The sequence below is a fragment of the Mobula hypostoma genome, chromosome 15 (assembly GCF_963921235.1).
Source record: "Mobula hypostoma chromosome 15, sMobHyp1.1, whole genome shotgun sequence".
NCBI lineage: Eukaryota > Metazoa > Chordata > Chondrichthyes > Myliobatiformes > Myliobatidae > Mobula > Mobula hypostoma.
Genome location: NC_086111.1, coordinates 55538502 through 55553422, shown reverse-complemented (window position 1 = coordinate 55553422; position 14921 = coordinate 55538502). Strand labels below are relative to the sequence as shown.

Below are 14921 nucleotides of genomic sequence, written 5' to 3'. Positions count from 1 at the left end.
GTGCTTTTGCTGATGCTTTTTCTCTTCTTCTAGTCTTATATGCAAAACTGGCAGTTTGTCTATAAAAAATGATTCTCTGGTAACAGATTCTGTCTGTTCTTAGTGTATTCTGCAACATACATTCAATATCTTGCAAGCAGTCTAACACAATTTTATACACAAGAGATTCCGCTGATACTGGAAATCCACAGGGCCACACACAAATTGCTGGAGAAACTCAACAGGTCAGGCAGCATCTATGGAACTGAATAAACAGTCGATCTCAGAATAAAAAAGTGGGGGGGGGAGAAGGGGAAGGGGGGAGGAGGACAAGCTAGATGATGGGTAAAGCCAGGTGGGTGGGGCAGGTGGGAATGAAGTAAGAAGCCAGGAGGTAATAGGTGGAAAAGGCAAAGGGCTGGAAAAGGAGGAATCTTACAGGAGAGAAGAGTGGACCATGGGAGAAAGGGAAGATGGAGCACCAGCAAAAGGTGGTGATAAGCAGGTGAGGAGAAGCAGCAAGAGACCAAAGAGGGGAATAGGAGGAGGGAGGAGGAAAGGGGAGGGAAAAAAATACTGGAAAGGGAAATTGATGTTCATGTCATCAGGTCGGAGGCTACCTAGACGGAATATGAAGTGTTGCTCCTTCAGCCTGAGTGTAACACAATTTTACACTTTCCTATTGACTGAACACTTTTCTCATCAGTACATGGAACACAGTATCCAAAAAATGCTCGATTCTGATCCAAAATTTAACCGCGATCTTGAGTTCATATTAATTCTGAAGCTTTCCATTATTCATCTGTAAAGTCAGCATAAGGAAGGTCTGCAGTTACCCCTATGTCAGTTGCGTGTGTTTGTGTTCAAAAGGTCAGCATAAAGGTCCCCTTCCACTGCCTCTAGTACTTTTCCCCAACAGCTTTTTCAAGAACAAGCCCAAAGCATCACAAGTTACTGGCCCAGCACTTATCGGGTACAGCTCACTGTTCAGAATCATTGTGCATGGTTCCCACATATTTGATCCACCTTGCGTCTTTTCTTCCATCACCTCTACCTCATAATCCTACAAGTTCAATAAAAGGCCTGGAACCCTAGTGTAGCAATGCAATCCCTACTGTGTAGCCAAAGTTGATATACCTGCAATGAGACTTCTGTAGTTTTGACATTTGGTTCTTTAAAACACTCTGGTGTTACAAGTAGTGGAGAAAAATTTGCAGCTAATGAGGGTTTGCTGAGAGTTTGATGCTGCTGGTCATGCTGCTGTGTAAGTTTCAGTTTCTGAAGCAGGTCATGACCTTGACATCCAATATCCAAAGTGTTTCTATCAGTCGTGGGTCTTTGTGAAGCTGCGTTACTTCCTGTAGATGGATTCTGATGAGCACACGCTGTATCAGAGGAAAGTGGGCACATCATCAGTGGTGAAACAGTTTTGACTTCTTGTTGCAACTTCTGAACATGACCATTGGTACTGATGGTAGATGTGGTCTGATTAGAAGTAGCTTCAAAATTCAGGGAAGTATGAATGTGGGGACTGGTACAAATGTTATACATACACTTAGGTTTATCAAGTTTCTGGAGTGCAGCTGGTGTCATTAGTACATCCAAGGTGGTCTCCTGGCAATTCAATCGAGTAAAACTATTTTTGTCATTAAGACTCTCAGGGCTCCCTAGATGTTTTTCTATTGGTTGCTCATAAGTGAAGGGTTTCATCAAGTTCTGGCGTCCTAACTTAGCATCTTGCTGAGATTTCAACGTTTCTTGATTAGAATTTATCAATTGTTCTTTAGGAACAGGAGCACCAAACAATTCCTCTACAGTCAAGTGCTTGGCACCTGGAAGAGCATTCTGAAAGATGAAGTAAAAAATAAAGACAGTTAAAATGTTTGCTTGCACTGGTTGAGCACATATTTTCCCCTTATTAAATATTGTGAACATCAAACACTACCAGGTGAGAAATTCTAGCATTAAGCATTATATGATAGACTTTGAGTTTAAAACCAACATATACTACTTGACACCACTGTGTGTATTTGATACTTCTTGGTATATTTTATATTGCCTGTTGGGGATATAGCACATTTATGAGAAGGGCTGAGTTCAACAGATAGTGTTAATCAGCTTTATGTATTGCATAATAAAATGTTGAAGCATAAATAACTAGAGAACAAGATTTAAAGATTAAAGATTAGGTAGGTTTTAATAGGTACATTTAATGTCAGAGAAATGTATACAATATACACCCTGAAATTCTTTAATTGGTCACATACATCACATACAATGAAACATCAATGAAGCGTGTCATTTTGCACCAATCATCGCTGATTTGACGTGCTGGGCAGCCCCCATGTGTCGCTATGCTTCAACACCAACATCACATACCACAATCCATGAACCTTAACTGTGTCTTTGGAATGTGGGAGGAAACCAAAGCACCCCAAGGAAACCCACATTGTTTTATGGGAAGAACATACAAAGTCCTCACATATAAGAGTAGGAATTGAAACCTGATCAATTCCTGCTGGCATTGAAAAGCGATGTGCTAACCACTAGGTGACCATGCCACCTCAAAGACCAGTTCGAGCTTAAGTTAAAGGGCTTATCTGCACATAACCCACTAGAGAGGAAACTTTATTGGACATTAGCCAGAGTAATGCACCACAGAAACAGACCAAGTCATCCACGCTAACTATGATGTCGTTGAAGCTGCTCCTATTTGCCCCTGATGGGCCCATATGCTTTCTTATCCATGTACTTGTCCAAATCTCTTAAAATGTTATTGAACCGGCAGTTCGTTCCACCACTGTCTGAGATGAAATTTCCCCTCAGGTCTCTTTAAAAGCTTTCTCTTCTCACCAGAAACTTTTGATTCCTTTTCCCTGGGAAAACGTCTATGTGCCTTCACCTTACTTGTGCCCCTCATCATTTTGTACACCTCTATCAAGGTTCCCCTCCCTCAGTCTCCCTTGCTTGAAGAGATAAAGCCTTCACCTGCCCACCCTCTCCATTTAACTCAGGCCCTTGTGTGCTGGCAACTGTCTCATAAATATTCTTTGCACTCTTTCCAACTTAATGGCATTGGCACCATTGCTTTAAAATTTCTTGCTACGGTGTCCAACTAAATAGCATAAGCATAGTTTCTGTGCACAATCAGGATTGATGATCCTTATATACACAATTCCTCCATACAGCAGTGTATTAGAGTGCAGAAAAATTACCCTTGGGCCCAAACATAAACTGTTCACAACAATTCCTATTTAGTTTCAATTAGAGGTTGAAGCAGATTATCATTCAACATTCCAAATCCCATAACCCACTAAGGCTGCCTACTTGCATCTCACGTCCATCCACCTGCAATTTCTATTAAGCTGAACTCATTCAGCGTGGTGAATCTTTTTGAGTGTGTGCCCAAATTGGCTATGATCCTCTAAAAAAATCTCCTGTGCTGTGGTAATTTTGAGCAAAGATTAAAGATTTTTTTTTAAAAAGGAAAAAGGCTGACTTATGTTGCTAACTTACATGTACTCATTGGTTTACTATAATGAAAGTACAACAGAAACAGACTGAAATAAATGATTTTAGATATCCTGTAAAATTATTAATATTAATCTTTTTAAAGACAATGGAAAAATAACATCCTTTCTAAATGGTACTGTTATTGTAACCACTGTCCAAATACCGATGTGTACGCCAGATTAGCAAGGACTTCGAAATGTATAATCTAACATAATATATTCTCACAACTGGCCAGCTGGTGCCAAGCTGGCGTGAGGTATTTCCTGAGAAAACATCTCATCGCTCTTGGACCGTAAATAAAGTAATCCACTGCTTCATTCAACAGAAAAGATTATCTTTATGTACCTTTTATTACAAGACTTATTTAAAAAATTGAAGGGGCGACTCTACATGCCACGTGCCAGCAAAAGTAATGAACCAGAATTGATTAGAGACCTTAAGGTAAAAGAAGCTTTTGGGACAAGGGATCAAATTCACTCTGAAATCTGAGAAGGAACAGCTAAAGTCAGATAAATCAGTATTACAGTGGAGTAAAGAGAATTACAGAGACATGATAGAGGAGTTGGCCAGAAAAGAACACTAGCAGGGATGACAGCACAGCAGCAATGGTTGGAATTACTGGAAGCAATTCGGAAGGCACAGGATATATACATCCCAAGGAGGAAGTAGTATTCTAAAGAAAAGATGACACAACTGTGGCTAACAAGAGAAGTCAAAGTCAAAATAAAAGCCAAAGAGAGTGCATACAATAGAGTAAACCTTAGTGGGAAGTTAGAGGATTGGCAAGTTTTTAAAAAAAAAAGCAGAATGGAAGTAAAGGAGATCATTAAGATAAAGGAATATGAAAGTAAGCTAGTCAATAATATTAAAGAGGATACCAAAAATTTCTTCAGATACATAAAGTGCAGAAGAGAGGCAAGAGTGGATATCGGACCCAGGAAAACAATGCTGGAGAGGTAGTAATGGGGAACAACGAAATGGCGGATGAACAGAATATGTATTTTGCATCAGTCTTCACTGTGGAAGACTGGCAGTATGGTGGAAGTTCCAGGTGTCAGGGAGCATGAAGTGAGTGAAGTTACCATAACGAGAGAGAAGGTTTTTGGGAAACTGAAAGGTCAGAAAGTAGATAAGTCACCTGGACCACATGGTGTACTTCATAAAGTTCTGAAAGAGGTGGCTGAAGAGATCTTGGAGGCATTATTAATGATCTTTCAAGAATCATTAGATTCTAGAATGGTTTTGGAAAATTGTAAATGTCACTTCACTCTAAGAATGGAGAAAGGCAGAAGAAACTATAGGCCAGTTAGTCTGACCTCAGTGGTTGGGAAGATGCCGAAGTCAATCATTAAGGATGAGGTCTCAGGGTACATGAAAGCACATGGTAAATTAGGCCGTAGTTGGCATGGTTACCTCAAAGGAAAATCTTACCTGACAAATCTGTTGGAATTCTTTGAAGAAATAACAAGCAGGATAGACAAAGGAGGGGGGACTTCCGCCTGCAGCTCAATGGAGTAACACACTAATTCTGTGGCTGCCTTTAATTCTTCCTTTTCCCCAGTTTAAACTTTGAATTTTTAAACTCTTATTTGTCGGATCTTAGAGGGGAATAGTTGTCATTATGTCACAATCTTTAAGAAGTGGAAAGCAGCTTTCTGAATCCAGCAATGGAAAGGGAAAAACTACGAAAGAAAAATCAGAAGATATGCCTGTCTGGGCTGAGCGTTTAAATCATGCGTTGATGGCTCTCGACAAGAAAATAGACAATATCACTTCTGAGATGAAGTCGTTTTGACAGAGCTTTCAGTTCGTAGAGGCAAATATTATTTCCTTGAATACTGAGCTTAAAGAGTCGAAGCGTCAGATAGCGGATATTTCAGCCCGCTTGGAACAGGCTCAACACAAGATTATCGATTTGGAAGCAAGGTCTCGTCGGAATAACATTCAAATTGTTGGACTGAAGGAAGGATCTGAGAGTGGAGATTTATTGGACTATTTTGCTAATTTGTTTCAATTTGTTTCCAGATATTCTACCTCAGCCTCCCGATATTGAAAGAGCGCATAGAATTTTCACTTCGAAATCTCAAGATCCAGATAAACCAAGGTCAGTTTTGGTCAGTTTTCTTCGTTTCAAAGTTAAAGACCAAATCATAAAATATGCAAGGAAACAGTTTTTAAATTTAAGGGATCCGAGATTAGTTTTTATGAAGACTGTCAACGGGAAGTTATGGAACAGCAGTTCAAATTCGTTCCAGCTATTAAGATAGCCCATGATAAGGGATTATTCCCATCACTTCGCTATCCAGCCCGATTAAAATTATTTCCTAAAGATGCGACTCCACGTGTCTTTGTGGATCCCCAAGCGGCATTGGACTATGTTAATTTTATTTTGGAGGTGGCCGAGGTCTGAATGGTATTAGATCTGCTGAATAATTTTCTGAAAGAAAACAGGCTTTGAAGATTTCTGGAAACACACATCAAAGTTGCTGGTGAACGCAGCAGGCCAGGCAGCATCTCTAGGAAGAAGTACAGTTGACGTTTCGGGCCGAGACCCTTCGTCAGGACCCTACTTTGAAGATTTCTGATATGTTGAAGATATCCTTTGATCGATGGGCCATTTAAGGAAGATGTGATCTTTTTGATTTGACTGATGAATGACTTTTCCGAAGTCTGCTTGGTATACTGAGTGAATTAACACAGAGGACAGGTTGTTAACTGGTTTGATTATTTGTTTTTATTCTTCCTTTTCTACATTAAGTGATAGTTTTCATAGTTTATATAGACTTTTTCTTATATATATAGCAAGGAGTGCTTAGTAATTAGTTAGATAATTAGTTTCAGTTTTTCTGCTAAAAAGTGTTTTTTCATCGGGCAGTAAGTCAAAGGGATAATGGCGCTGATTTTGCTTTGTTAGAGATTACATTGTTTAGGTTTAATTTTATTGTTTTGACGTCTCTGGAGATTGTTTTTGCATTCCCTAGTTTATTTTTAATGATCAAGCATAAACATTTTTTTTCCCTCTGCAGGGTTTTATCTTGGGGCCATGGGATTTTTTGTTGGGGGAGGGGGAAGAGAATTAAGAAAAACTTTAAAAATCACTATTTAAATTGAGCAGCTCACAGAGTTCTGTTTCTTTTTTCTTTTTCTATGGGGACACATTCCGGCCTATTCCTTCTCTTTGCCAGATTTCTACTTTTTGGGATGGTGGGAGGATTGGGGGTAGTTTCGAATTATAGGTTTCATTGTAGGATTAATTTAAATTTTTCCAGTTTTTTTTTCCTTCTTGTATTTTTTCCCATTACAGAGGTCTGGAGCATGCGTGTTTTCTATATGGTTATACTTATCACTGCCATTTTTGATTAGCCCGCATTGGTATGTGTGTACTTCTGTGTTAAAAATTTTTTTTTTTTATGGTAGTTAAACAGATAAACGTTATTAGTTGGAACTTACGTGGCTGGAATCACCCTATTAAGTGAAAGAAGACTTAAAATTATTAATTGATTCCAGCCCGATATAATTTTTGCTCAAGAAACGTGTATCAGAACGGGCGATCAAAATAGATTTTTTAAAATGTGGAAGGGCCTTCAATATCATGCCACTTATCAAAATAAAACAAAGAGAGTATCTATTTTTATTAAATCTAATATTTTATTTATCCAAGAAGACATTGTGTCAGATATTAATGGTAGATTTTCAATTGTCAAAGGAACAACTTGTAATAGAAAAATTGTCCTGGTTAATCTATATGGACCTAATGTAGATGATCCTTTTTTTAAAAACATATTTGGTTTATTGCCTGATTTAAATGAATATATGTTGTTAATAGGTGGTGATTTTAAATGTTGTTTAAATCCTTTGATTGACAAGGGTTCAACCAATCAGCGGCTCCCGAGTTGTTCAGCGTCACTTATTAACTCTTTTAATTGATTATGGTTTGATTGAAATCTGGAGAAATCTACATCTTAACGATAGAGATTATTCCTTTTATTCACATTCATAAAAAATATTTGAGAATCCATTATTTTATAGCTGATTTCCGATTTTTGTCCGAAGTCCAGAAATGTGAATATGACGCTATCGTTGTTTTGGATCGTGCACCTTTCAGCTTAACTTTTGAATTGAATGATGCCGGTATTGCAAACTTGCCTTGGCATTTTCCTGAAAATTTATTACAAAGTTCGGAATTTGTCAAATTATTTGAGACTCATAAAAGATTTTTTTCTTTTTAACAATACGGGAGATGTGTCAAAATTGATTATATGGGATACATTTAAAGCATATTTGCGAGGTCAGATAATCTCCTATTTGGCTAAGCTTAAGAAACAGACAAAAATAGAGTTAGATAAGATTTCAAAACAAATTAAAGACTTGGATAATATTTATGCAGTCTCTCCTAACATTGATTTATTTAAACAAAGGGTTGAACTTCAATCACAATATAATTTACTATTAACTTACCCTATTGAAAGAAATTTGCTTAAATTGAAAAGTCAATTTTATGTGTTTGGAGATAAAAATAATAAGCTATTAGCATCTCAATTAAAGGCAGCTAGAGCTAAAAGACAAATATAAAAAATTTGTAAGGGAGACGGTAATTTAGCTTGTAATTATGAAGACATTAATAAAATTTTTCAAGACTTTTGCAGTGAACTTTATAAATCTCAGTTTCCAACTGATCCCTCTAAAATGAATGCATTTTTACAAAAGATCGATTTTCCTAGAATATCTGTTGAAGATCAACAAACTCTTGATACTCCTATTACTGAAAAAGAAATTCAGAAAGCTATTGTTTCAATGCAATCTGGTAAAGCTCCTGGATTGGATGGTTTTTCTGTAGGATTTTATAAAAAAAAATTGAAAAATTGCTTTCTCCATATATGTTGGAAATGCTTAAAGATTCTTTTTTGTTAGCAGAGTTACCTCCCACATTTTATGAAGCTTCTATTTCTTTAATTCTTAAGAAAGATAAAGACCCTACTGACTGTGCTTCATATAGACCGATTTCATTATTAAATGTGGATGCTAAAATTCTTTCAAAAATAATGGCTAATCGATTGTAGAATATTCTAGCTAAAATTATTTCTCAGGACCAAACAGGTTTTATAAAAGGCCATTACTCCTTTTCTAATACTCGGAGACTGTTAAATGTTATATACTCATCCCTTTCTAAGACTCCCCAATGCATTGCTTCTCTTGATGCTGAAAAGGCATTTGATAAGAGTTGAATGGAAATACTTATTTAAAGTTTTAGAGAAATTCAACTTTTGTACTAACTTTAATAAGTGGATTAGAATGATATATAAAAGCCCTATTGCTACGGTTATTACTAATAATTGCAGATCTCCCTTTTTTTGACTTTCGCGGGGTATGAGACAAAGATGTCCGTTAAGTCCCCTGTTATTTAATTTGGTGTTGGAACCTTTGGCTGTTGCACTTCGTGAAGCTAAAGATATTCAAGGAATTTCCGTAAATAGGACTATTCATAAGATCTCCCTTTATGCCGATGATCTCTTAGTTTATGTTTCGAATCCTGAAGAATCCATTCTAGTTTATTGAAATTATTAAATGAATTTGGAAAATTTTCGGGATATAAACTAAACCTTTATAGAAGTGAATTGTTTCCTCTAAATGATTCTGCAGTTATATATGATGACATTCCTTTTAAAGTTACAGACTCTTTTTAGATATTATCATCACTAAAAATTATGGAGACCTTTATAGAGCTAATTTGGTTCCCTTAGTGGATTTTATGAAGCAATTATTTTGTAGATGGAATCCACTTACACTTTCGTTAGCTGGCTGAATTCATGCAGTTAAAATGATGATTTTACCAAAATTTTTTATATGTATTTCAAAATATTCCTTTTTTTTTAAAACTAAGAAGTTTTTTTTGATCAGGATAATTCAATTATTTCATCTTTTGTTTGGAATAATAAAAGACCAAGAATTGGAAAATATCATTTACAAAAATTAAAAAAGGATGGAGGTCTTGCTCTGCCTAACTTAAGCATGTATTATTGGGCTGTTAATATATGTAATGTGTGTTCTTGGTTATATTGGACTGATAAAAATGAACGACCACTTTGGGTTGATTTGGAATTGAAAGCTGTGAAACAATTTTACTTAACTTCGTTATTAGGAGCTTCTTTACTTGTACAACTAGGCAAAATTTCTATTCTAAATTTATATCCTATGATTAAGCAGTCATTACGAATTTGGTACCAGTTTCGTAATTTTTTTAATCTTAAAAAATTTAACCTTCTTAGTTTTATTTATCGAAACTATTTACTTAAACCTTGCACTTAGTGATCCTACTTTTTCTCTTTGGAGGAATAAAGGAGTTTATTCCTTCATGGATCTGTTCCAAGAAGGCCGATTGAGAAATTAGTAACTAATATATTCTCTCTCGTACTCACATTTCTTGAAATATTTTCAGGTCAGACATTTCTTACAAGAATATTGAAGTAATTTTCCATATATACAAGATTCTGACCTGTTAGACATTATTTTAAAAATGAATCCTTTAGTGAAAGGTTTTATTGGGAAAATTTATAATTTACTATTACAACAGTACAATTATCCTTTACTTAAGATTAAGCAAGATTGGGAAAGAGAGCTTAACATGACCTTGATAACAGAGGATTGGTTGCGAATTTTGAAGTTGGTTAACTTTTCTTCGATTTGCACCAGTCACTCTCTAATTCAATTTAAAATTGTACATCGTTACTACTTGACAAAGGAGAGACTCTCTAAAATATTTCCTAATGTTGATCGTCAGTGTGCTAGATGTAAAACTGAGACAGCTACATTGACACATATGTTTTGGTCGTGTTCTATATTGAAACAGTTTTGGAAATCTATTTTCTCTACAATTTCTAAAGCTTTAAAAATTAATTTATAACTTAACAAATTGACAGTTTTGTTAGGTATAATTCCTCAATATATTCATGGTATTTCTATATCAGACCAACATGTAATTGCATTTGTCACATTATTGGCCAGAAGAGCTATTTTATTGAAATAGAAAGATGCCTCTGCTCCCACTTTGATACAATGGTTCTCTCAGGTGATGTTATGTCTTAGTTTGGAGAAAATCAGAAGTCGAACTTTTGATCCTCGATTTGACTTTGAGAAAAGGTGAGGTTCTTTTGCCCGCTACTATCATTTGATTTGAGTTAATTAAGATGGTCCCCTTCTGATCCTTGTATAAATGGATTTGGTTGGCGGATTGATGTTTTTCTTTTATGGAGGCTTCTATGGCGTATAGTTCCAGGGCTGTGCTCCCAATAGTTTTTTTTTCGGTTTTATTTTTGTTAGTAGGGTTTTTTTTGTTTTAGTTAGTAGGGGTTCTTTTTTCTTTCTTTCTTTTTTCCAAAAAAAATTTAACATTTTTTTCCTAATTATTATTGATATATTGTTTAGCTTTGTTAATCAGTTATTTGATAATTTAATTCTTAATTACATATTGACATGTTGACTTGATTACTTTAATGTTTTTTGTTGATTTTCCAAAATAATTAATAAAAAAGACAAAGGAGAATCGGTTGATGTGGTGTACTTGGATTTTCAGAAGGTCTTTGACAAGGTGCCACACTTGAGGCTGCTTAAGCTACGAGTCCATGGTATTACAGGAAATATTCTAGCATTGATAAAGCAGTGGCTGATTGGCATGTGGCAAAGAGTGGGAATAAATGGAGCTCTTTCTGCCTGGCTGCCAGTGACTATTGTTTTTCCACAGGGGTTCCTTCTGGGACCGACTGATTTTACATTACATGTCAATGATTTGGATGTTGGAATTTATGGCTTGGTTGCAAAGTTTGCAGACAATATGAAGATAGATGGAAGGACAGGTAATTTTGACAAAGTAGAGGGTTTACGGAAGGACTTAGTCAAATTAGGAGAATGGGAAAAGAAGTAGCAGATGGAATACAGTGTTGGGAAGTGCATGGTCATACACTTTGGGCAAAGAAATGACAGGGTTGACTATTTACTAAATGAGAGAAAATACAAAAAACTGAGGTACAAAGCGACTCGGGAGTCCTTGTGCCACATCCTCAAAGTTAATTTGCAGGTGGAATCTGTGGTGAGGAAGGTAAATGCGATGTTAGCATTCATTTCAAAAGGACTAGAATATAAAAGTAAGGGTGCAATGTTGAGATTTTATAAAGCACTGGTGAGGCCTCATTCAGAGTATTGTGAGCAGCTTTAGAAAAGATGTGCTGAAACTGGAGAGGGTTCAAAGGAGGTTTATGAAAATAATTCCAGGATTGAATAGTTTGTCATATGAAGAGCATCTGATGGCTCTGGGCCTGTATTCACTAGAATTCAGAAGAATGTGGGGTGACCCCATTGAAACCTGTTGAATGGTACAAGGCTTTGATCGAGTGGCTGTGGAGAGGACGTTTCCTCTGAAGAAAGACCCTAGGACTAGAGGATACAGCCTCAGAATAGAGAGGCATCCATTTAGAATGAAGATGAGGAATATTTTTAGCCAGAGAGTGGTGAATCTGTGGAATTCTTTGCTACAGGCAATGGTATGTATATTTAAGGCAGAGGTTAATAGATTCTTGATTGGTCAGGGCATGAAAGGATACAGAGAGAAGGCAGGAGATTGGGGCTGAGAGAAAAATTGGATCAGCCATGATGAAATAGTGGAGCAGATGAGATGAGCCAAATGGCCTAATTCTGCTCTTATATCTTATGGTTTGAAAGTATTGTGTACACTATTTTAGGTACTCTTGGCAAACCTATTACACCTCTATTCTAGATATTGCTGTTTTATCTGAATTTCGATCATGTCCATTCACCAATCACCAATATGTTCACAGATATACTGTATATAATGTTTATAGCAGTTTTCAAATGCATGCAATGTATAGCAGTGCGCTATATCTTGGCTTGCAGTTGCTCATCACCAATTTTAATACAGTGGATTTCGGTTAATTGGGACAGCCTCTTATTCGGGACAACGCTTAAAGAACAAAAACAAAATTGAGGAATTTGCCAGGATTCCCTTTATTTATTTGGGACACTATGCTGTTTACTTGACTTGTCAAACAGGTTCTAACTAGCATCAGTTATGCTCATTGTGTGGCCATTAGACATGCTATGTTTAAAGCGAACAGTTTTTAAAATAGCCTCAGTTGTGTGTTTTTGTTTTCAAAAAAACAGTGACTTTCTGTCCATGTTCTTACTCTGACATCTCATTTTTTTCCAGTCCTGATGAAGGGTCTTGGCACGAAATGTCGATTGTTTACTCTTTTCCATGATGCTGCCTGGCCTACTGAGTTCCTCCAGCTTTTGAGTGTGTTGCTTTGATTTCCAGCATCTGCAGACTTTCTCTTGTTTGCGACTTGGAGGATGCAATCGTCAACAGCAATGTATGAAGATCATTATCTGCACTGATTTTGTTCATTGCATACACTGGATAAATTACTCCATTGATAACTATTAGGAACTTATGCAGTTTTATAGTGCTATTGGCAGTGCTCTAATTAGTTCTGTATTTCATTTAAATATATTTTTTGTTATTCAATTTGTCTTTTTTTAATACCTTTGAAACTGGGTCTTGGTTACACTGGCTGCTGAGGTGTCTAAAATGGCTTCTTTGTATGTTATATAAAATGGTTTTTCTGTAATAGTAACTGTGATGTAAGGAGTTCTTTCTCTCCCTGCTTGTTTTGGTTATTGATAATGGAGGGAACGAACCAATGAGTGTCCATGTTATTCTTTTTGTGGGTGATATTCTGTCGCATGTGGCTGGGGATCGTGTGGTTTGGCGGGTTTTCTCGGGCAGGGAAGACGGAGGAAAGTCGCATTCGGAGGCGCTCTGATCGACCACCCGAGGAGTGGTCCCGTACGGGTCGTTGGAAGCCGAGGATGGAGGGTCAAGGTTCTGTGGGATATTGAGCTCCAACGAAACCCTAAGTGCACTGACTTTTAAAACTCTATTCGAACTTTGGCGCCTTTCTTTGTTTTATTCTTTTAGAGTGTATTCTTTGTTAACCAATATTTGCAGTAAGATTTATAAAGTGCTTATGGTGTTCTGTCTGATCTGTGAATTGGGCGTTTACACAGCCTCCACATAAACTGGCTTACGTAGTTGGTTGGTTACGGGGTTTCCCTAGACACTGAAGAGCAGGGTTTGTCTATAGCCTTACACCTTTTTAACTATTTCCATGAAACGAAGGCTAATTGGACCAGCCGCTTACTTAAGCAAAAATGTACTGATCCCTCTCGTCTCAATTAACCAGAATCCACTGCATCATCTTTTTGTTTTCAAACTTTTCATTCATCTCACAAACTCTTTTCTAGTTCTACATCCCTTTAAGCTCTGCGCTCTGAATCACCTCAGATTTAAGTTACTCCATAATTTACAACTATTTTCATCCAAGTCTTGTGCTCTGGACTGATGATCTAAAAACTTCCTGCCTTAATAAGACCCTTTAAAAAAAATCTTATCTCCACAACCTGCTTGGTATTGAATTATGGTTCCGTTAAATTTGCTTGAGACTTCTCCAGCAAACGACTTATCACATTAAAATTGTGTTTACTACATGCAAATGGTTATAATTAAGAAGTCATCCACCTACCTTGTGCTTGTGTGCTGAAGAGGAGGTACATTCATCTATTGGTGTTTTCATTGCTAGGCCCCCAGAGCTGTGTATGCCTGGTGAACTTGATAAAATACTTGAATCACCAAACTGATATGCCTGAAAAGAAAAATATGGGTTTGACAATGAAATATTGTTTTATTTTTCAATTCAGTTTCATTGAATGAAGAAACCAACAGTCCCACCATAAAAATGCAAAATACAGGTAATTCTTAAATTGAGACTTAAGAAATGACAACCTTGAATGGATACTCAACTTTCATTTGTAAATCTAGTTTCATACCACATTGCCAGCTGTAGATGGAAATCAAATCCTTTCTCTTTGAATTATGATCATGAACATACGTGCCAGTTTACTTTAAGTTTAGGAACAGCTCAAACAAATTAAGATAGTGTTCATTATTTTATTCCTTGATGCATTCAACTGTATCTTACTGGAACATTCAGTCCTTCAAGCCAAGTATTTTATACAATTCTGGAATCTGGTTTTTTAAAAGTGGAATAATGTGAGCAGTGGAAAAGTGGCATTGTCCTTGAAGTAAATAGAGTTCTTAAAATTGCACAATTCCAACAAGTTCCTCAGACTTGCTCATAAAAATACATTCCATTCAACACAAGTCTCCACTTCAGTACTATATTTGTATAATCACCACCTAGTTTTTGTAAGCCTTTCAAGTTCAAGTTTAATTGTCATTCAACCACACATGTGAATACAGCCAAGTGAAACAATGTTCCTCTGGGGCCAAGATGCAAAATATAGCACCAACAGTCACATGCTGCGCATATAGTTATAATAGCGGAAAAGCATATAATCAC

At 36.6% G+C, this 14921-nt stretch overlaps 1 protein-coding gene across 3 annotated transcripts in view; it reads right to left on the bottom strand.

Annotated features, from left to right (window-relative positions):
- The window catches only part of dcp1a (decapping mRNA 1A), a 115769-nt gene that overhangs the window by 16952 nt on the left and 83896 nt on the right, over positions 1-14921 (bottom strand). For all 3 annotated transcript variants that reach the window (XM_063068095.1, XM_063068096.1, XM_063068097.1), the window contains 2 exons: positions 14085-14204; positions 1117-1824 (listed from right to left, as the gene is read on the bottom strand). In XM_063068095.1, the coding sequence (XP_062924165.1) occupies positions 1117-1824; positions 14085-14204 (828 nt within the window). The remainder of the gene's footprint in view (positions 1-1116; positions 1825-14084; positions 14205-14921) is intronic.